At 37.3% G+C, this 24,749-nt stretch overlaps 1 protein-coding gene across 1 annotated transcript in view; it reads left to right on the forward strand.

Annotated features, from left to right (window-relative positions):
• Nucleotides 1–11,210, forward strand: part of LOC110171132 (E3 ubiquitin-protein ligase RNF123) — an 84,971-nt gene extending 73,761 nt beyond the window's left edge. Inside the window, exons 39-40 of the mRNA XM_020936822.2 lie at nucleotides 6,531–6,616; nucleotides 8,377–11,210. Coding sequence (XP_020792481.1) covers nucleotides 6,531–6,616; nucleotides 8,377–8,476 — 186 coding nt within the window. The 3' untranslated portion in view covers nucleotides 8,477–11,210. The remainder of the gene's footprint in view (nucleotides 1–6,530; nucleotides 6,617–8,376) is intronic.
• Nucleotides 11,211–24,749: the final 13,539 nt, after the last annotated feature.

The raw sequence follows: 24,749 nt of genomic DNA on the forward strand, positions 1-24,749 counted from the left end.
TTTATCCTTCTGTCCTTCATGAGTCGCCACACTTCTTAATTCGTGGCACACTTTGGTACACTTGAGACCAGACACATTTTATTTTTTCACCCAGATATTTCAGGATTTGGCTGATTGCTGACACCCACAGCTCCCAGACCGGCCTCATAACCCTTGTTCTCCTTTGGAACCTCCTACTCTCAAAGCGTCTGGCGTTTGGAGTCCATTTTTGGCACACATTATCCAGCTGGTGGTGAGGAGGTACTTGGACTGATAAACACAAACTTTGACCTCCACCTTCATCTCTTACTTGCTGTGTCTGAGATTTGTGTGTCAGACTGTGTTATGAGATTTATTTTCTCCTAGCACACAACAGTCTCTGTAGACTGTGAATGCTCTTAAGTCGTCACCCCATATATAGAGCTATTACTCAAGTTGAGACTATATACTAATAAATAAAAAGGCACTCAAGCTAAGGTGTCACGGTTTGTACATTTACTGCTAAGACTGTGAGTGAATACAATACAATATGTAATAGTAATGGTTGAAAAAGACCAGTTTCCACCTTTTACTAATTAGAAAAAGACAATGTTGTACCACACATGCTTGCTTTTTGTTTGAATATTTCATGACAAAGTATACTAATTCTAGGTTTTGTTTCTATATTCTTTTTAAGATTGTGTGTGGGATGGTCAAGGCAGTTGTTTATGAAACTGAGATGGGCTTTTCACTTTTGATTGACGCTGAAACTGTAATGAGAGAGAGAGTAAGGAGACTACTTGGAACAAATAGCTCTGGCTGTGTAGTGAAAAAGCAAAAACAACATAGTTATGCACAACTGGGTATAATGGTATGCATACATTGGTGTTTTATCCTTTGATGCCTCCCAGTGATGCATCTTTTCATTTCTCTCTGCCTGGTTAGGCTGAAAAACCCCAGCTCATTCCACTTTTTCCATTAGCCTTACCTTTCAGAAGTAATGCTGATCATTTGTCTAAGATGGCGGTCTGCCCACAGGGAAGCTCTTCTATTTTTGCTTACACATTCACATGTGCTGCAAACTACAAACTCCAGACGCCTCTGGCCTCACACAAAGGTCAGTTATCACAACTTGACAAGACTGTACCTGCAGCCACATATGAAGCACATGTACTGACTGTACCCATTACATCTGCAGCAGGGTGATCTACCATCTTTAATCAAGAATCCTGCTCCTGGTCCTTTGTGACAGTCCAGGGACAATCAGGGAATGGGTGTGTATGAGATAAGCAGTTGAAAAAGTTCAGGACTTAAAGGTTAATGAGGCCCTTATGGCTTAAGCCGCTTTCACTTTTTTTTATTTTATTTTATTTTTTTATGATGGACAAATGGAGTTACAATACTGCAGGGCAAAATAATGTCTATGCAAATCGGCAAGGTAATGACTAGTTTAAACTTTACAGTGGGATATGGAAGGTGGTTAGAAACTAGTGAACTATTACTAGCTGCTGACAAATCATATCCTAGTTTATCTTAAAAATTACAAGTGCAGCATAAACCTTGCTTCTGGATATAAGCTCAAGTTTAATGTTTGCAAATAATCGGTGAAACAGTGCACCTTTTCTGACTTTGGACCTTTTTTCCTCATGCGACTGGCAGCATAGGACACTTTTATTACAAATTTTGTTAATCTGGATAGTGAAAACCAAACCCAAGTCTACATACATTTTGTACAGCCAGAAGAACTCACAAAGTGGAGCCTCATTGACTGAAGGAACATTCACATGAATTGGCTGACAAAGTTTTCACATAATTTGCAATGCCCAGCTGCCACTTGATCTCTTGGTGCTTTGTGTGTGGCTCTGTGTACACATGATGACAGGGCCCAGAGCAGTGTGGGCTTCCAGGAACAGAGCCCTTTCATTTCCACCAGCCAGAAAAACCCATTGAGAAGACTGGCCTCCATCTGTCTCTCTCTCTCCTCTCATCTTTTCTCCATTTGGAACTGTGCCTGACTCCAGAATTATTTTGGATTTTCAAAGCTAAATTAATTACATTCATATTCAGTTGGAATAGTTTCATAAAAAATAAATGTTTATATTAATATGAGATTTATAAACAATATAAATTGGATTTTAACCATGAAACAACCAACCAGTATCATAAAATGACCGTATGTATATATGTTCTTATTCCAGTTTATCTTGGATTGGTTGGATTTTACATGCATGATAAGGCAACAAATAAAACCTTTAATTTAGCTAAATTTTAAATATTTTGTTAATACTATTTTTGTTTTGCCTACCTCCCACTCTTGCTTGTTAATGTTGGAAATCCAGAAATATATGAACCCACTGCTGGGTGGGCCGGCTGACAGCACATGCTGAGCCACCACAGGAATAAAAACAGTCACTGCTAACAGTGTTGTCCAGTTATAATTTTTCTGTAATAAATTAAAAGCATTGCAAATTCTGGAAAATACTTTATTTACTTTATTTTTTATGACTAGTTGTTATGTGTTGTGTTAATAAGACATATACTCAGAAAAAGCTTTCCTAAACATCATGTATCATGTAGCTGAACAATCCCATCACTCGGATACTTCACTCTGAAAATTCAGTTTTTGTGGTGTTATGTTATAGTGCTATATCTTTTCATATCCATCAGACCTGTGGGACAAAATCTTGTGTACAGATGAACTGTTAAGCAGCTACAGAGAAGTGCAAAAATGCAAAGAAAGATTATTGAAATCACACCAGAGACAACTTTCTATGTTATGACCACCCAATCTAAATCTCTCTCTCTCTGCAAACTATTGGCTGCACTGTGGCCTTAAGCCCCAGTCTCTCCTGAGAGGCTGTGGGAGAACAGAGGATTTATTGCAGGGAGCAGACACCAAAGGGCAATCAAAGCCACAGATTGATTTTTACTCAAAGTAGGTACACTCCTTGACTAAACACAATTTCTCAATTTTATTACTTTTTTTTTTTTAATGTTTTTTTTTTTATTTGAGGAACATCTCTCGGAGCAGAATTACATTGACTACAGTTATACTATTGATCTTATAATCACTTTAAGCTTCCTTTGAACAAGTTGGATCACTGTTCTGTACTCACTCAGTATCAGATAGCAAAATGAAAAGTGGGCAAAGATAAAGGAGAAAAGCATTTAAATGGCAAACGTGGCAAAAAAAAAAAAAAATATATATATATATATATATATATATATATAAATATTCTGTAAACATAATTTAGAATCAAATATAGAATGAAGAATTTCTGTAAACCAATACAATTGCTGTACATCACAATTGTAATAATGCATTCTAATTATACCATATCCACTGTTACGTTTTAGATATAAAATATATTTGAATCCTTTATGTTTTATTGTGCACAATGCAAGAAAGCTTTAATTCTAATGTGTAATCAAATTCTACAAACTCTGAATATGCCATAAATGGAAAATGTAGTTGATGCATGTTAATGTATTTGTATTTATAATAATTTCGACATCTTGTTAAAATCACCAAAACCTTCTTATTTATTTGTTTGTAAGGGGACCACACATATTAATGAACATTTAAAATGTAAATACGTAAATATTATAGCCAACACGGCTAATTTCCGTCTTCAGTCCCTCAGCAGGTTGATGTCAAACAGCAACAATCACACAAAAGCAAATGTAATTATGTTAGACATGGTGACATATTTGACCATCAAACCACCACTGTTTTAGAGCTTTAGAAAATGCTGCCAGTGTTGAGAGCTCTTGTATATGAGCAGACACTGTGTTCCGTGTCTAACTTGTTATTAGAAGTTATTAAAATGTTGTATGCCAAAATTAAATCTGCACATTTGATTGTGTTGTCCCAATTAAGAAATTTGTATTTGTTAAGATAATTGGTGAACTTTTTGTCTATTACCTTGGTGCTTTTTTTTTTTTATAAATGGTTTCATCACTAATTTAAGAGTAGTTTTGCAGAGTCCAACTAGTCATGCAATAATTTAGGTTCATCAATTATATTTGATTTTGTTCACCGTTCTTTTGGCAGACCAAAGTTATTCGTGTCTTTGCTTGACAGGTAATTTTGTTATGTAACCAACTGCTTTCAAGCCTCCGTTTGCCATCATTTATTGAGAATTGTGTCATATTTTCAACAGTTTGACTCCTAAATACAAAGCTATTACATTTCTTATATTATACTTTTATTTGATCAAAAACACCTTTGGAAAGAGTTCTTCAGAATAATCTGCAACATGTCTTCCTTCAAGTGGCAAGAGGAACACAACATTAGTATAAGTAATAGCAAACATGGAGCTTCTGAAAAGCTAATCAGTGCTGGAAGAGTCTAAATGGAGGCTTAAAGTAAAATTAGATGTAAGTGCTTGCAAAATAGTGTGTTTTGTGTGTGCAAGTAATTTCAGCTAGCAAACAAGGAGAAGTAACGAGTATTGATAGCTAGATAAGTGCGAATGAGGCAGGTTGAATAATGACACGATAGCAAGATAATGAACTCCTGGTGAGAAGGTGACACCACAGACCGCCAACGGATCCAGGAAGCGGAAACACAGAGATGTGAAGGAACAGCAGATGGGGAACTGTTAGGGTGCAAATTATACAATGCATTTGATATGAACCAAAGCAATAGTGCACATTTTTAAGTATTTTATTGTCCTGCGAAGCTTGAAGATAGAGTTAATATTGTGGAGACAAAGAGAGTTCAGAAAAAAGCGGTGGTTCTTTCAAAGGTAGAATATAGAGGGTTTGAAGGGTGAACAATGCTGATAGGTTGTTGACAACCTGTCATTGAGCTGTTGCAAAAAGTCAGAAGCCTTACAATATTATTGTAGGTTATCACAATATTTACATTTATTTACTATTAGTCTCTTTGCTTGAAATCATTGTTATGGTGCAGCATCAGCTAAAAAAACAGAGGGAACTACTTGTACAATGATCTGTTTCATTGCAGACATACAGAAGTTATTAAGCACTTAAATCTTTGTATTGTGACAAAATGAAAGGCTTTTCAAGACCTTTTTTAAAATGAAACAAAGTATAATTTTGTTTGACTACAAAATATCACAATAAATATTGTACTGTAAGATTCATATTGTGAAAATATTGTGCAGAGAAATTTGAAAATCATTACATCCCAACTAAAAAGATGCACAACTCAAGTCTCTACACCTGGACTTTTTTAATGCCACATCAACTAGAAAACAACAAAACACAAAATAATGTATGTATTCAGAATGTATGTAATTATTATTAGTTACTCATTTTACATAACTAATACGAAATACATTTTATGCAGTTTATGTTAACATTAATACATTAATTTAGCAACATAGGTGCCTAAACAGTATTTGCATGTGTACAAGTAGAATGTGAGAAAATACAGAACTGTATCCATGGTAAAAGTTCGTTAGGGTTAATGCAGTAGAGCTGATTGGGGCTGCTCACTGGCATTCGTTAGCACGGCAGATTGGCGAAGTGAAAAGTAGCTGCCAAGTGAGCATATGGGTCGAGGATAGCACGAGGAATGCAAGGCAAAGTGTGAAGTATGGGTGTGACGTTGACATCTCGAGAAGTGTGCTTCCATTGGCACATGTGGTGTTAACTCTGAAATCCCAAAATACATGTGGGGGCTAAGTGTACTAATAATAGACAAAGGGAGTCCTCCATAGGGCCGGGCACCAGGTCGCATAAAAACCCTCACTCTATGATGATCATTGAATTTGGTTGTTATATTGTTTTTCTGTGGTTTATTGCAACTCTGTGCTTCATCTTATTTGTCACTCTCTCATGCCTTGACTGAGTGACAGACATGTTTGTCCAATCACAGTGAAGTGTGAACTCTCTCTAGAAACAGATCATAATGCATTTGATAAAGGGCACATAAAGTACACTATACAAAAACATAATAATCAACACAAAATTAAATAAAATGAAATTGAAAAATTTAAATAAAAACAGGCTGATATTTTACAAGCAAAACTGACTCTTGTGAGCTTTAAACCATGTTGTTACCTCATCAAAAACATACCTGGGGTTTTGTTTTGTTTCATTCCCACATGTTTGTGTAGTCCTTTTATTATTAATCTGTCTACATCTCCAGTGCTTAAATGCTCTGTTCCAACTTGTGATGTCATGAAGTGGTACCTTTCAAGTTAAGAACTGCTTTTCCCTTTAGTTCAGTTGGGATTGGCAATTCCAGGGCTGAAATCAATCAGATGATTTTAGTGAAGGTGTATGGAGTTTAAAAGAACATGGGAGCACTTCCTGTATTACCACATCACATCACAAGGAGTTTTTCTCTGTTTGAGAGAAGAACTCAGCCTAAGTATGCAGGATTTGGGTGTTTAACATGTGGGAGTGATGTTTTTGATGAGGAAACAACATTATAAAATAAAAATGGCATAATACGGGCCCTTTAGAAGCTGTATGAAGCTACCTTGTGTACAGGAATGACAACACTAGTGTTCTGAAAATCTAAGCAATATTTGGCTTTTTTGAAGCTACATTTTAAGGGGTCAAATTCGTTAATCCTGTTTCTTTTTTCCTTGTAGCCAACCAGTGAAGAAGACCTCTGCCCCATCTGCTATGCTCACTCCATCTCTGCTATCTTCAAGCCATGTTCCCACAAGTCCTGCAAGTGAGTCCAAAAGCAACAAACACACTCACCTGCTTTTCATAGATATACCTCTGATCTACTGCATCCTTGGAGAAACAGCATGAATTTTGAAAAAGTTTATGGATTAAACCAGCTTTTGAAAGTTTCTCTTCTGTGACATCAGGCGGTATCCTAAGCTCCACTGCATTAGTTCTGAGACAAAAAGAAAGAATATGAAAAAAAACAAACAAAAAAACAAGCAAAATACGGCTTGGCTAAACAACACAGAGCTCTGATTAATTTAAATGTAAATGCTGTTGCAGACTCACCATTTTTCAGGCCTATAGACAAAAATGTTAATCTGTTTATTTAGTCCACATAACTACCGTGGCTTTCAAACTTCCTTTTTAAACATTTCCCATTGTTTCTCCCCATAAATTGTAATGCATTACAATTCAGTTGCAGGTTATGTATTTCTATTTCTGTCCCTGCTGACTATATTATGCTTCATCAAAACTGAATATTGCTTTTCCATACATTCTAAGGAGAGCTTTAAGGTCAAGGGAAGCTTTGAATTGTTATAGCGACTGAAGGACTCTCAGTAGATTCCAATGAAACTATGAAGGACAGTATCCTTTTATCATATGCTGCTTTGACGTCCATATGTGCAATGCAAGAAGGAATGCCACTCGTGCCTTCAATTTTACTCACCCTTGGAATTTAAATGAGCGAATAATCAATGCACATGTTGGCTTTGTGCATAGTTCGGGCCTTATCTGCAGTAACTGGTTTGTCCTCAGACCTTGGTAAAAGAAAAGAAAGGCTTCCCCTGCTGTTTTCTTTTACCATGTCTCAGCCTTCATGTATTAAACACAACTCTAACTCCCTGAGCACTGCTGCCTCTAGCATTCATTCATCTGTGTGCTCCATTGATTTAAACGACTGACAAACGCGAACAAAATAAATAAACACGCTCCACCAGAATTTCTTGTAGCTTTTCCAAATCAATACTTCAAAAAGCTTCAGACAGAAATTGTTTGTGACACTGGCACATCTCCAGAAATACAAAAATGTAAAAAATTAAAAAAACACTGTGCGTATTTGTATTGAATATTTCATATGAAAACACACACACATTTGCACCTGTGTGAGTCAGCTGTTTTCTAACTGCTGACCGTGGACAAACCCATAGCACCACCGGCAGCTGACCTTGGTCCAATTCATATCTCGATGCATATTTCATGTTATCCTAGAGCTAGGCTTGATTTAGCTTAGCTGGCATGTCGGCTCAGCAGCCTTATAGATTATTCTGGTTTGATTGAGAACTTGGTCTCAAGGAGTGAACTATAGTGACACAAGCTGATTCTGCACACCTGCCCAGCACCTCTGACATATGTAACAAACAAATTTGATATAATTTTAAATCGATTTTAAGCAACAGCAGCATTTTGTCCATTGATTTATACTGGAGAGAAACCAAATTATTAAAGTAACATGTTACGTGAATATAATATAAGTATAAAACATAATAAAGCACATTTCATTGAACTATTTCCACTTGAGAGCAGCATATAAATAGTACAGTAAAATATAAAAATAAAGTATAAAAAATAATTCAATACAAAACAGTTTAAATTGTTGTGCATTTGTTGTCACTGGAATCATTATAAACCAATAAGCTCCAATATCTAATACAAGAAGCTTTGTACACAGTATATAAATATTAGGCAGACTTGGCCTCATGTGAAACAAAGTCTAATAATGCTCTCATTTGTTTCTCCAATATCCTTTTGTCTGTTCAGAGCCTGCATCAATCAACATCTGATGAACAACAAGGACTGTTTCTTCTGCAAAGCCACCATTACAGGGGTCGAGGACTACAGCAAACCTCAAGGATCCTAACAAACTGCAAGAGCACTAACTCCACACGCACACACACACACACACACACATACACACACACACACACACACACACACACACACACACACACAGAGGTCTGCAGGAATCATTTAAAATAATAAACACAGATGTATATGACGTGTATAGTAAACTCCAAACTCAGTCATCAAAAGCACTTCTTTCTGACATATCAGTAAACCCAAAGATTTTACAAGCGTCTGTACTGTATTTATGTGGTTAAAGGGACATAATACAAAAATACTGCAGAATTATTGTCAGTATTTACTTGTGGGGAAAATGTAAATGGACAGCACGTGAAAAAGGCTAAAAATGCTCGAAATGTATGTTATGTTACAAAGATGCTGGTGTTAAGTTTACTCATGGCGCAATTGTTGTAGTTTATGTAATAATGCCATTTTAACCAAACTATTTTCATTTAAAATCCAAAGTGGGAAAAAAATGCAAACTGGATAGTCAGAAGCCACTTAGTTTGCTTTGTTTTAAAGCATTTCTGTATATAAAGTTTAAAAATCATGAAGAAACTAGACAAAATATAACAATTTAAATTGTACAGGTTTATATGAACTGCATATATAAATATGTGTAAAACCATATACAGCATCTCTAATTTTAACTTCTATTATCTACTTAAATGCATATTTATGTACAGGACCTCCTTGTATTTTAAAGGTCCCTTTTCTATTATTAATCTGCCAGGGGTCTAAATTTGTTCGTTCAGTGTATAAAGGTTTGTTACAGTTCATATTGTTAAACATGTTAAAAGCAGATCATGAGTTGTCCATGAGTTGTAGTAGGGTTTGATTGCACAGTAGAAATTAATGTGCAGTTCGATCCATTTGAATGAACTGGAATAAACCCTGGCTTCCAGGAGCCTGGCTTCAATTGATTCAAAGTTTGAGTTATTCTCCTGAAGAATAATATTTCCTTCATTGGTAAATATATTATCAACTAAAAATATCAATAAGGATAAAGATTATTAACATAACATTGTACTGTTTTTGAGCCAAAACCATATATATCATGTCAAACAAGAGTCTAGCTAGGGTTAATTAATTCCTTTAGTCTTTTATGCTTAATTTTGATATATTTTGTCAATCTGCTGACTTTTTTTTCTATTTGGCCAATTCGTTTGTCATTTTATTGGGTGTCAGATTAAATAACATTCACACTGGCTGAGGTCAAAATGAAATATTGCTTGAACCTTGCTACTTGCTTGTTTCAGGTGTTTCTTCTATTTTATGAGACCACAAAATGATTTATTGTTGTGTTAAATAGAAAGCCTACGATGTGAGGGGACACACTGTTCCCTGTACAGCACTTATAAGGCACACTGCAAAGACATGGCCCTGTATGTTCCTAATAAAAAATAGTGGGAGCTGAGGGGACGACAGTGCTGTCCTCCAGTGTAAGGATGAGCTGTCATATTTGCACAACAACTCACCCCAACCTGTCACCGCATGTACCCTCTTTTTCACCATACTCTGAACTACACATCACCTTTACTAGTGTGCATGGAGCAAGTATACAATGCATCCATAATAAATGTCATTCATTACTGGCTGAGGAGGAAGTCAACAGTCATTCTAACTGTATAAACAGGACAATAAACAAGACAGATTAGGTCTGCATCTGAAAGCCTTTGTAAACAGTTTAATCATAATACATTTGTGTTCATTTGAAATTCTGCTTATACTGTAGGGTACCAGTGTGGTCTATTGTTTTTTCAGTGTGGCAAATAATTCCAAAACACTGCTATCAGGAAATCACATATGCTATGGTTCACAGTAATATAAATAAACCAGCATAATGTTACAGATACAGGTGAAAAGATATGATTTTACTCACATTCAAGACCAGGGAAAACTTGATCAATAAATTGGATTAGTGATTGTACTCTATTGATTGTAGGCCATTACAAGGTGATTTTTAAAGACTGCAAATAAACTATTGTGGTGTCAGTTTACACAGTGCATCCAGATCAGTAACTCAACACCAAATTGTTGATAGACATGCTACCAATATACTGTGTTTTTGTATGTTTACATTATTAAGGCTTTCCATTTAAGTTCTTCTCATTTTATTTTATTTTATTTTTTAAAGAAACCTATTCGAAGAGTTGTTTATAGATGATTTATTGCACCCTGTATTATTTACACTGACAAATTTAGTATGGGCCATGTCAAATCTAACTGCCATGTTGTCAAGTATTCTTACTAAAGGCCCGCATGGTGGAAGGTGGATAGAATTTACAGAACAAAAACTTTTTCTGAAAACAAAACAATTTTCTGAAATAAAGTGGTGAAATAAATTTTTTGTGGCTCCACATAGACAACTGAATGAAACTTTAATCATGTCTAAAATATGAAAGGATTTGTCTGAGGGGGAAAGGTTATGTAGTCAATGGCATGTTTCAGCTTGTGTCCGAGAGTGCATAGTGGTACTTATAATAATATATATTCTAAGCATGTATTTGAGTGAATGGAGTGCCTATCATGTGGGTTTACAGAGTGCTCTTGTTGTCAAATGATTGTAACGGCTGCACTAAGCAATATTAAACAGACTATTGCGTTTGTTTTGACTTTTATCTTTTTGGGCAATTTGTAGAGAACTTAAAGTGTAGAGGAGAGAAGGGCTCTTACCCGACTGTCTCTTCTTTGTGAGTGCACAAAATGTATGGACTGTGTAACTGCATTAAATTATTTATTCAAACCGGTTTATAGCCTCTGTGCTCATTATTTTTTTCTTCGAGGTTGTTCTATTTTAATTGCAACAAATGAGATTGTTCTTCCCCAAAGAAAAGCTTCAGTGAAGTGTGAATGAACACTAACCCTTCCCCTTGTTTTTAATATCTGAACATGGCAGGTGCTGAAAGAAACAAACTAAATCATATTTTCCATGTTTTGGCTGTTTTGCTCAAGACCACATTTTGAATTGAACATTTTGAACACATCTGAAATAGTTGGGATGGAGCAAAGAAAAAAAAAATCGAAATTATATTTTTTATCCAATTCTAGTGTCACTTGACATTGTCCAAAAACATGAAAATATCTCTTACTGCTTTCTCTACTGAAGGACAGGTAGCACATCTTATCTCTTTCTCGTGAGTTTTTTAATGCCTCTACAAAAGAGGAAATGTCTTAGGATCAGCATCTTATCTGAAGCTGCAAAAATGAAAATATTTTTACAAAGACAACCTTTTTTTTTTCATATTGAACTCAACTGTCAACTTCTCTTTTCCTTGTGATTCTGTCTGTGTAGTTTATTTTGGCATCAGGTAAAAGCAAATAACTACAGTGACATTAGAATGACATTTAAAAAGCAATCATCAAGGCTGTCACTTGAAGAAGATGGCTTCTTTACGTCACATAATGTGTCTTTTTATACCAGGAAGAAAATCAGCTGTCAGACACATCTCCAGGCTTGAATTTTCATCAGTCACTTCTATTTATCCACAAGTTCTAATGTAAAACTTGAAAATGTTTTTCATGATTTGTGATTTTAATTATTTTAATTTGCTACTAATTTAACTTTCATAACAATTTGATGGGGAATCTCACATAATTCTCCATAAATTGTAAACACAGCTCTAAGTGCAGTGGCTCAAATGTTGGTCTGTACACAAGGATCCTGCTAATGATGATAATGACCGTGAAAACCAATATTGTGTCTTCCTTCTTTCATTCAGTATTATGTTTCTGAATCACAGTGTATTTGAGTGACAGGAGATAAGACCCCAGCCCACTGTGTCACTTTGACTCCCCTCACCCTTTGGGCTTTCCCCTCACTGAGCACAGCTGAGCTCCACTGGGAGGAACCACAGCATTCTCTACTTTTCTGGTGGCGGGTTCACCACCTGCTTGTCTTCATGGAGATGTTATTGCTTTGCTAGAAATGTTTCACAGTGTAGCAATCAACTTCTCCATCTTATTTTTATTTAAATGGGAGTGTTTTATGGCCCTTCTTATTGCGAACATGGGCCAATCCAGAGATCTGACTAAACAGGCCTGGTGGCATCACCCGCTTGTCTATACGGACACAAATATACATTTAATGCCAAACTGTTGAAATTTACATGCAAAAGCAATCATTTCTGCACAGAGCTCATCTCTGAAGTCACAGTGTATGATTTCACATTCTAACCCAGTCTAACCCCATTTCTGTGTCACCTGTTTGCCTGACTGATCCAGAGCACATACAACAGCCTGACACCAAGTTCAGAGTCCAGTTTATAGATTGGAGATAAAAATAGCGACTAGGGGACGCGAGATGGCAAGGAGGCGTTGACGGCACAAAAGAGTCGGGCGAGCAGAGAGTCGGAGGAGGAGGACTGCACAAGGGCATCGATAGCAGTGAGTATTTATAGTGGAACAAGAGCCTTCCTTTTTACCCCAGATCGATGAAGAAGCAGAGCAGGACATGACCTGTCCACAAATGGCTACATGCTGAGGGTATGTGCTCCAAACAAAGGAAGTGGGTCAATGTGAAAGATGGGTCAGTGAAAGCTTTAGCAGAGTTTTGTTCAAAAATACTAGCTGAGAGGTTGTTATTGGTTTACTTGCTTAAGTGGCTATTCACTGTTGTATAGGATATATATCAGTTACAAGTTACTCAAATGAAATATAAAGTTTTGAAAAATGTTAGAGTTTGACAGCACCAATCTATCAAACTTCAGGACGTGCTAAAGCGATACTGAGTTTGTTGTTTTGCATTATTCATTTGTCGTCAAGCCAGAGTCGCCTGAAATGTGGTTTCCAATCTTTGCCTATGGTCACAAAGGCATTCAGACATGGCCAACACGGGTGAAGTGTCTTGACAAAGGATCCCCATATACTGCCTAGGTTTGAGCAGCCAGCCTTCAAGTCTGTCCACAGAATGTTTTTAAGGCTTTATATTGACAAACTATTGAATGTTCAAGTGCATTTTTGGAGACATATTTTGAAGCTCTTGGTAACAAATTTGGAAGTGAATTGATTTGACTTTCTGGGAAGCATTAGGCTTAGGTGTCATTCAATAGCACAACAATGATTTTTGGGAATCACAAGCAGTTTATAATTTAAAATGTTCAATAAAAGGCCCCTGCAATTTCCAAGTCTACAATTAAATAACTCACTACAAGTTGCACATTATAGAAGTCAATGCTATATTACATATTACACTATTCCATATTTAGTTTCATTTCCAGCTGTCTTAATGCTGGCTTTTCAAAGATTTGTTGTTTTCTGCTGTAATTTCACCGCCCATGCATATTCTATACACCCCATGCCTTGTAATTGAAGCTGCATATATGGCTGTGGGCGAGGGGCAAGTCCAATAAACAATGTAGTACTGATGTGCCACTGTGCAGCAGCAGACTCCATGCTGCTGGCCAGGGCTAGCCTGACGCTCTTTGTTCCTTCAGTGTGCTATACTTAGGTAACGCTGAAACTTGATCATGGGCTAAATCAAGAAATACTTGTTCTTCATTAAGGATGTATTGTCTGAATGACATTCTAGACTATAAGCAGTCGCTCTCTCTACAGTATGTCTTATTACAAAGCTTTTTGGTTTGTGCATGCTTTACTGACAAGCATAGTACTGTCAAACTCTCACAGTTACATTACTCTTATGAATACTTCTATTGACTGGTATTGTGAGCCCGTTGACAGAAATTTGGGGGCCTAGGGCAAGAAGCCTCACATGTGTCCTCTCTAATATAAATTAATAGGAAGAGGCTACAGTTTTTGTCCCCTAAGGCCCCTGTCAACTCTCCTCTCCTCTGAGTGTAACACATTTAAGACTTTATTGAAATATTAGCATCATATTATGAACAAGAAAGTGTATGTGGTGGTTCTGTGCAGTGATGTCACACATGTAGATGGGGGCAAAGTTCTGTTTTGATTATACTGTATTTTCAAAATTGAATATGAATATGGGGAATGATGATAGCATGATGAAGCAGATCATATATCTTACTATACCAATCATTTCCATATATTTAATGAAAACATTGGTGTAATACTTATATCCTTAGTATCCATTTCCAGATGTTGGGCTAAGCTTGGTCAGGACTACTATACTGGAGGATTTTACCTGCTCATTTACCTGTTCACAGTTTGGATCAGAGGTCAGCAACCTTTTCCTCTCAGAGCTACGCACAAAAATGATGGATAGCTACCCCAGTTAACGACCATAAGAAACTGGCCTAATATAACAGTGACAGATAACCTTGGATGGGTGCAGTTAAATGCCGGTGAAACAAACCATTGTTACAATTGACAGTTGGACATCTAAGTATGGATATACAGTGATAATAGATGATGATATTTATCAAACTTTGATTATTCACTGTACTCTGTAGATTTCCTAAACCATTGGAGCTACAGTTTGAACGCTCTTGGTTTGTGATGATGGAGAAACAACGAGGCCCAAAGGAAACCTACCCAGACACCAAAATAAGCATGCAAACTCAGCACAGAGAGCCCAAACGCCACCTTCGTGCTGTGAGGTGAGAATGTCAACCACTCACCTGCCACTTCTTCTCTACTACACCATCTCAAATATCATCTGGAACACAGCAATGGGCAAACTCAACATCAATTCACTTGTTTTATAGATGACATTTATTTGAACTATTGTGAGATGCCACATTGCCAGCAGGCCAGGGATCGATTTCACTTCCACATAGTTGTGCTCTTTTACTACAGGTGCAGTACAGGGTCTAGCTTGTAGGAAACACTTGGTCTGTTAAATCCACTCTGAGTGTGTCATTCTTTCCAGTGAACAGAGATTTCCACATCAGTACAGCACTAATTAATCTCAGCTCTATACTCAAAAACTCTAGTGCTCTTCAAATGTGGGCTAATTGTGCTCCATTTGCATACTCTATATTGTATTTATAGATACATGCTTTGTAAATCAGGAAACAAGCACAACCATGGGAAAAAAACATATCTGTCAGTACTCTAAAAAGAAAACGTAAACATATGGTGTGTGTAATTGTGAGCTGTTTTAAAATGATGTTACTTCAGAATAATCAATAACATTTGTAATCGTGACATCACCAGAGTTCAAAACAGATTAGCCTAACTCTACAAACAAAAGAAAAAGATAAAAGTTCATTATCCCTTCATATTAAGATGAGTTTTTTTTGTTGTTGTAGTTTTAACTGTTAACTTTACTGTCTTTGATGAAGGGAAATAGCCTACTACTGCAACCCACAACACCACCAGTGCATTATCCCCTATGTAAAGGTTGACTTTGTGGCTATTAATGACCCAGTGTTGTATAAGAGCGCACATTCAAAGGAATAAATGTTTGCACAGATGAATGTCTCCCAGAGTGCAGTGCGGTCTATACTTATTGAGAGAATATCAGATTACCAACAGACTTAAGAGCATGCACCGGTGCTTCCTGAAAGAGCACTAAGCTGCACCATAACTGTGGTGAGTGCATAAGTGTATGGGGAACCTATGGGCTGTAAATCATGTTCAGCTGACTATAGTAGATGTCTCTTAGCGTGGAGCGTTTCCCTGCTATACAGAAGCTTGTAGTATGTATAATAGGCCACTGACTCCCCCTAGTGGAAGAATCATATTTAGCAAGCTGTAGAGATGAATACAGCTGCAATAAAAACAAATAAGAAAAAATTTGGTGACATGATCAAAACAAATAACCTGAATAACAATTATAATGCTTATTTATTCTTAATTCCCAAAAAACACTGGACAGTATGTCCAAGTTTTGTATGTTAGAATTTGGTGTCCAGTTGTTTGGACTCTCTGATCTGAACTGTCACTACCTAAACCCCAGAGCCCCCAAACAATCATTAATCAGTGCTAGTGCAGCCTCTGCAGCTCAGTGAGTGAATTCTGAAAGTTCTTAGCTTTGTCATGTTGCAGAGCCTGTCCGTATACTGAAAATGAGAAAAACATTTATGTGTTCTCTATCTGCAGTTTAAGTCACTATAAACCCAAGATCAGTTGTGATTGTACTTCATTTTGTTTAACTTATAAAAAACCTGATGTTTGCAGCATACATACTGTAAATGCAAAAAATAAAGTCATTCACAGTATAAATTGTATTTTCTATTACGATATGTGGGATTTTAACATGAGTCGTTAGCAACTAAAAATAGTATTCAAAGGTCATTATTTTTTTCAAAAACATATTACAATATTCCCAAATGATGTGCATTTTTGAAATTCAGAAATAAAATATAATGTAGTACTAGTACATCTCCAAGCCTTCTGCATGATGCTACCACCATCTGGAGGATCACAGTGATATTGCAAGTACAGAAGCAAGACAAGAGGTCAGATTTATCAGATGCTATATTTACACCCCCAAATAGAATAACATATTCTATAAACCATGTATCTTCTGAGGCATTATATACAAGACACATATGAGACAGAATGGCTTCATGGTTTCAGTGTAAACAGAACATGGCCATCTGTGTGATGTGCTGTCATCTTGCAGAAGCACACATATATGTTATGAATGTGTTTGTAATTTCAGAGAAGGGGGCATATTTTTGAGTGACTAGTCAAACATAATTATATGTTATTGTATTGTATAGCAGCATGTCTTTAGCCCTGAGGTGGGTGTTCACTCACATTTGATATGAGAGGAGAAGGAGGGGGATTATGGCTGACACCGACCTGCAGGCAACCTCTGCACCCAGGACCTCATGATATAAAGAGCCATAATATGATTGTAACCAAAGCAATAACCACATGAAACAATGTAATCTTCTATTATGTTATGACACAGATGGAGCCAAGCATTTCCCAAAGGAATCATGGATAGTGCAAATGGGAGATAAAGCTGTCTTTGAACAAGTTAAGCTGTCGGATTCTAAAAGTGCTGTCTCTCAGATAGAAATATTTGGTCAATCATGGAGAAATAATGCTCTCTTAAATCAAGAATATTACCAACAGCCCTGCTACCATACACTGTCAAAATGTAGCATAGAACTGCATTTCACATCTCACATGCATGGACATCTGAAGCAAAAAGGCAGTTACCAATAAACATTCTTTATAGTCCGTTTTTTTCTTTTTTTTTACAACTCTCTCCCACTGACACAGTACAGTAACCACATAAAATCTCTGCACCTATTCCCATTATAGTATTATAGTTTATAGTCAAACAAAAACATTTGTGTGGAGGTTCCAGATTGTTAATTTATGATAAATTATAATTGGGAGGTGGCTCTGAGCAATGGGACTAATTAGAAGAAACAGGGACTTACCATCAGCCTTTCAGAATAGAGTCTGCAACTTATTCCTGTCTGCAGACAAGAGGGTGCTCTGACTCATCTATTATAACTGAGTTTGAAAATCCTTTTTCCTACTCTTTACTCATCTAACTGTTCACAATGGCTAATCAGCTGGTAGGTTTTTATAGGGTGCAATATAGCGCCACTTTGGGAAATGTTCACGTTTTAGCTCAGTTCAATAATTGAAATGGACCATTGGAATTTTATTTTCCTTTTGCAACTGTTTCTTTGTCAGGGTCATAGCTACTACATAATGTATGCCTTTTTTGTAGTGTATTCTGTTACATGACTATTTACATTTGTAGGTGCACTGTTTTATTTAGTGCACCTTATTCTGATGTTCCATGAGCCAGGGCATACATAGATGTTAATGGCACTTTGCCAAAAAAATTCACTATTTCTTCTAAAAAGAAAAATAGAAGAATACTGAATGAGTGATTTTCTGAGTGAGTTTCCTGCTTTATTTTTTCTTCCTCTTTTTGAATACCTGCAAAAACGACTGCAGTACCTGTACCATAGTATCTACATGCAGGCCTCCACATGTCCCCATCAGAACACCAGATGGGGGTGTTGTGCTTCACTGAGGTGGAACCAACCACTATTTTCCTCTCTTAATAATTTATGTCCCTCTTTCAGTTTTGCTCCTTCTTCTATGCCTCATGATGCTACATAGTGATGCTGTACATATTTTGGTGTCTCTAAATGAATGAATGCATTCTTTATATTTAATCAGCTGCTAAGTCAATCGGCCTCTTATCCAGCGATGCTGGATTACGCAGCCACCTTTTATACCATATTTAAGCTTGGATTTGTCATGACTAAGTATTGCTCTTCCTTTAGCCACTGGGATCTCTCATTGAGCACTTTATGGACTGTATATTACATTGTGCTTTATATAGTGGGTTAGTGGGAGAAGTTTTTTGTCATCATTATGTCTGCCAAGCTGAAATGAATATATAAAAAAGATCCTACCTTTACCTCAGCAATGACTGTTTCTTTGTGCACTTTTTGCAGTACTGTTCATCAAATCAAGGTCACTTTGGAGAGCTGTTTCAGTATGTATGAATGGGTCTTTGCTCTTGTGAGATTTGACCTAGAGCACAGGTCAAATCTCACAAGAGAGGCAACCACTAATCAATTGTTTCTGTTATTTTTTCACTAGAGCCGTTTTTGGTTTTCATTCGAGAAGCCTTAAGGTACCGACAGTCGAAATCCCAGAATAAATCACACAAATCTGGCACTATTGAGTTGAATTTGCCATCAGAGATATTTTAAGGAACTGGAGGTTTCACTTATTTGAATTCCAGTATTGGCTGAGGTTGAATATGTTAGAGTCTCAGGGTTTATAAAAAAAGAAGGGTCAAAGGATGAAGGAACAAGTATAACGTGGGTAAAGTGGCTTGCTCAAAGACACAACAGCAGTGATACAATATGCCAGTGGTGAGGACAAAACCACCAACCTTTAAGTCAGTGGAGAAATATGCCAACTGACTGAGCCGCTGCTTGCTAACAGTGACTTGCCTGGGGCGCTCAAGACTCTGCTTTTACTTTACTGTACAGAACCATGTCCTGTCTCCATGGTTTCTGATGGGTGTGACTGACAGACTGATTAACTAATCAGAGAAACGCATGATCTGTACTTGCCAAAATGAACATGGAGTGAAAAATAAAGAAAAAAATAAGACAGAAGACAGAGAGGAGATCTTTTCAGCATTTGAGAGACACTAATAAACAGTTGTGATAGGATTGCCCCAAAATTGGTTGATGGTTGGAGAGACTGGTGCCACCTAGTGCCTCTTCTCAGTTTCATTTCTCTCCAGCGACTAGGTCAGGAATTGAATACACTAGACGGTTTGCAAGAACCCCAGAAGTGCGAGTCTGGGCACCAGCCAATCAGCGATGCCATACATTCATGTTGGCAACGATTCCCGAGATCAAGGATTTAAAGTTACAAGAAAGAGAATGTTTGGTGAATTTTATCAAGTGGAAAGATGTTATTGTCCTTCTTCCTATGGGATTTAGGAAAAGCTTAATATACCAGTTAGCCCCGTTAGCGGCGCATTACATACGTCACGACCAAATAGCAGGGATTGGTTAAATAAAAAAAAGTACCCGCCTACCATTAAGCGAATGAATTCTAATGCTGCAAGGTCAGATGTTTTCTACAAAGTGAAACCGACTGATGAATCAGGCTAAGAGACTGCCTCACCATGCAAGAAAAATGAATTTAACGTGTTGACTGTGGCTTGTAATGAGACAAAAATCTTACAGGCTTATTTACTAACATTAGTTTACAAGTAAAAAATCCAAATAGATTTTATACTACAGGAGGAATATAGCTTTTTTTAGAGCTGGTAAAATATAGCGTAACTGAAACAGTAAATACATCTAAAAGCATGGGTAAATGTTTACAATGCAGACTGCACAGATGGAAGATGGGCTGTTTATGAAGCTGTTTCTGATCACAGGTATAATCTGCATAGGAACTCAAAATGTGGATGGTAACTACATATGGAGACAGCTGGGATAAATGGAGGAGAAAATGCTGACATGCTCCAGCTGCTAACAGCATTGACCTAGAGGGAATAAGGCCAGGTCCAAGTGGAGCCCTAGCCAGAATTCACATGGGTCCAGTAGGCCTGTTACAGTACACATGCGTAATAATAATCCGTAGTCACAACTTTTGGAAAATGATAAACTCTGTCAACATTGCACTCAACTTGGTAAACTGGCAGGAGTGCAGTGCAGAGGTCTGCATCCAAATGTTATACAGCTTTACAAACTACCGTGCAGCTCTGACAGTGCTACTCTGGGTGAGAAATTTTTATATGAACCAACATCTGATCCAAGCATATCCATGGATTCCACAATGATGAGAAATAACTACTGTTGCCATAGCCATTAACAATTTAAAACTAAATATAATTTCTGTCTGGGATAAAAATCCTTAAAATCTTGCATGTAACAGTAAGCTGAATCTTATGAATAGAAAGTAACATTTCAATGTTACACACAATGTTACAATGTTAAGTCATATTTGTTGAAGCTGAATTGGATATTTTCTAGCTGATCGCTAAAGTCATTGTGCAAATAACGATGTCCTTGTATTCACTTGATGTTTTTTGCCTTCTCTCACCTTTTGAACAGAGAAAAGTCTATTCAATTATCTTTTTGTTAATCTTTGCTTTTGTTAAAACATCTTTGACTTTGTAATTCCCCACCCGAGATCTGAGAGGAATCCAAATCATTCTCATGTTCGGAAAGATACTCCAGGTTCAAGGCCATCACAAAGTTTCTGTTTGATGTTGTACATATTTCTCCATAATCTATACAACCTGTTTAGGCACTGTATTTATTTCCATGTCTTTAATGTGCAAATTTCAGCATGTCATTCTGTGTATTGAACTTCCGATGAAGCTGAGTTCTGCAGCAATTATTGAGGTCTCTCTCTCTCTTTCTCACTCCTCCCTCAGCGTTTAGTCTGGGCACGTTTGAGTAAGCCACGCTCCTGTATCTGCCGTAAAGGATACACTGAGATGAAAGCCATCACCTGATAGGCAGAAAGGTCATAATCTGTGAAATCCAACTCTCTCTACATTTTCAAAACCCTCACGTAATACCTCGCGGACACACATCTCTCTTGGCCAAGGTCTGCCCGTGTGCGCGAAAACTTCACTGTTGATGGAAATCAGCTGAATACATGAAAGACAATGAGTGTGTGAGCAGCAGGCACGAGGGAGACCGATCTACTGCACATCCCAGGACAGCACTTCCATCAAGGCTCTCCAGGAACAAGCAGACCCACAGCAGAGTGAGTCAACCGAGGAGACTTCAGTGAGACACAATCACACCTGAGGAAGGGCCTATATTACAATATTTTTCTGATCTTTTTTATAATATGAAAGGGCCCATACTACTCTATTTCTGATCTATGTTGTTAAACTGTTCCACCTTGTGATGTCACGTGGTAATACAAAAAGTGCTTCACAGTGTTTTTAAACTCTATGCCCCTACGCTAAAACCATTTGAATAATTTCAGCCCTGGAATTGTCAATCTCTCCTGAACAAAAGGTAAAACGTAGCTGTTAACTCGAAAACTACCACTTCATGACATCACACGGTGGCACACACACAGAGCATTTTGAGATGAAGTCATGTTACTCAGACATGTGTGAATGAAACAAAACACAAGTCCAGGTTTGTTTTTGATGAGGTAACAACATTTTAACATGTCTTAAAGCCAATGTTGGGGAGTAACAGATTACATGTACCGGAGTTACGTAATCAGAGTACAAATTATGAGTAACTGTATTCAGTTACAGTTACTGTTTCCATGAGTGGTAATTGGATTACAGTTACTTTGTTGAAATAAATGGATTACACAGAGGTATTTTCCTGTTTTCACATTTCGGGCTATATCCCCCCCCTTTTTTTTTATCCATTAATTCCACTCATTGCCGGACACTAAACCAAGACTAAACCAGTAGTAAACCAGGACTAAATCAGGTCTAAACCAGGACTAAACCAGGACTAAACTAAACCAGGACTAAACCAGGACTAAACCAGGTAAACTAAACCAGGACTAAACCAGGACTAAACCAGGACTAAACCAGGTCTAAACCAGGAGTCCAGGTAAACCAGGACTAAACCAGGACTAAACCAGGACTAAACCAGGACTAAACTAAACCAGGTCTAAACCAGGACTAAACCAGGACTAAACCAGGACTAAACCAGGTCTAAACCAGGACTAAACCAGGACTAAACCAGGACTAAACCAGGACTAAACCAGGTCTAAACCAGGACCTAAACCAGGTCTAAACCAGGACTAAACCAGGACTAAACCAGGACTAAACCAGGACTAAACCAGGTCTAAACCAGGACTAAACCAGTACTAAACCAGGACTAAAACCAAGTCTAAACTGGGACTAAACAAGGACTAATCCAGGATTAAAACCAGGTCTAAACCAGGACTAAACCGGGACTAAAACAGGATTTAACAGAACCAAACCATGCTGTGTGGACCATGTTTCCTTCTCTTCTATCAGTAATATTTTTAATTTGGTTAAGTAAAGTCTGGGCTTTTTATTTTCTTTGCTTCTCTACAGCAAACCAAGTAATCCAAAGTATTCAGATTACATTACTCACTTTAAGTAATTTAATGGATTCCGTTACAAACTACATTTTGGGGTATGTAATCTGTAATCTGTAGGGGAATACATTTTAAAAGTCACCTTCCCAACACTGCTTAAAGCTCACATGAGTCAAAATAGGACCCTTAAGGATTACAAGAAATATATTGTAGTAATTGATGGATGATAACCTACGACTTGTACTTAGGAAGAGTGGGTTAATGACTTGACGGTGTGGCTTATCAAATCATTTACAGTCCGCAAACAAATTTAATGAACCCTATGAGAACACATCAGTCCTAATTTGTGACACCCTACCCCCCTTTTTTTTTCTACACTAAATCAAAATGTCAAACAAATAATGAACAATTTCATATTTTCGTCAATAATTTGTAGATATTCTCTATTTGGAAACAGCCTGTCACCGTATTTCAGCATTTACTGTTGAAATATTTCATGTTGAAAATGTTTTTAAAAAGTTTCAGTGTATAATGTGTATTAATCATAAACAGAAATAAGTCAAACAAGTCAGTGATTGCATTTCTTAATCTTTCAGAAGGGAGTCAAAAACAGCTATAGATACTAGATTTCCTTGCAGAATTCCAATGTGTAGGAGCACAATACTGGAAAGACATATTTCCTTTTTTTTCTGACATGGTAGACTTTAATGTCATATTGTGGAACATTCCAGGCAGAGCAATGACATATCCCTAGAAACAAGTAAGTGACGTACCCCCAACCAAAAAGTGACATAGTACACCTTTAAACTGTGTCTGAAGTTTGGACCTGGTTTAGTCCCAGGTTATTTCTCATCAAGGCCTGGGTTAGACATGTTTTTATCTGTTGATTGTATTTTTGTCTTTGTTTAGTCGGTTTACCAATCCCTTATAAATAAACTGGTACAAGCCTTCCAACATATCTAAATTACGACTAAATCCAGAGCTAAACCTGGACCAGAACAGGATCAAACCAAGCATACACTGGTACTAAACTGGATTTAAAATAATATAACCTCAGCCTATTTTTGAAGTGGCTCGGAATAAAACAATAGAACAAGAGCATGCTTGGATTGAAGCTGTTGACCCATTAACTCTGTGACAGGCGGACATGCTGTTATAACACAACACAGCTTGAATAGGCAGGTGGACAAGTGATGGACATGACAAATACAAAAAGTTGAAAGTCTAATATCCCTAAGAATGTATTCTGTCGTTTTCTATTACACTCTATTATTGTGTGCTGTTGGCAGTGTCAGGCTATGTGCATTTTTATCCATTACTGTGCTGTCTGCGCGCACACGGAACACAGATTGAAGGGATTGTCACTTTAATTACTTTACAATGAGAGAAAGAGCCGCGCTGTCTGCTGTACGCTGTCACACATGCACCATCAGCACTATGACACATCTATTACCATTAAGAACATCACATTAGTGTCTCCATGTTTTATTCTGCACTGGGTTGGGGGGAGATCAAACTATATTTTCCAATATTTTATCAGGAATGTCAAGATACAAAATGTGCCCAGCTGTGATATCACCCTCAACCAGATGGCAGCCAATCACGATTCATTTGCACGCACTGTGAAAATGTGATGGGCGGATCAATAGCAAAATATTTTCATTTTGTGCAAGTGAACAGGCTGTCTGTCACTTTTCAAGTCTTGGTGCAGTGCTGTGTAACAACAGTTTCTTCAGTTGAACAATTTCTTCATGTGGTCTTCCTGTGACAATGCAGCAGTAGAACTATCACCCCCCTCAGACTCATCAGCCCATGTAAGATTCCCAAACAAATGTGTGTGTGTGCAGTTTTTCTGGTGGAAGGGCTGTTATTGCCCTGCCTGGAATGTCCCACAGAACGGCATT

This window comes from Boleophthalmus pectinirostris, unplaced genomic scaffold (genome assembly GCF_026225935.1).
Source record: "Boleophthalmus pectinirostris isolate CB_2022bp ecotype Guang Dong unplaced genomic scaffold, ASM2622593v1 HiC_scaffold_3, whole genome shotgun sequence".
NCBI classification, from domain to species: Eukaryota; Metazoa; Chordata; class Actinopteri; order Gobiiformes; family Gobiidae; genus Boleophthalmus; species Boleophthalmus pectinirostris.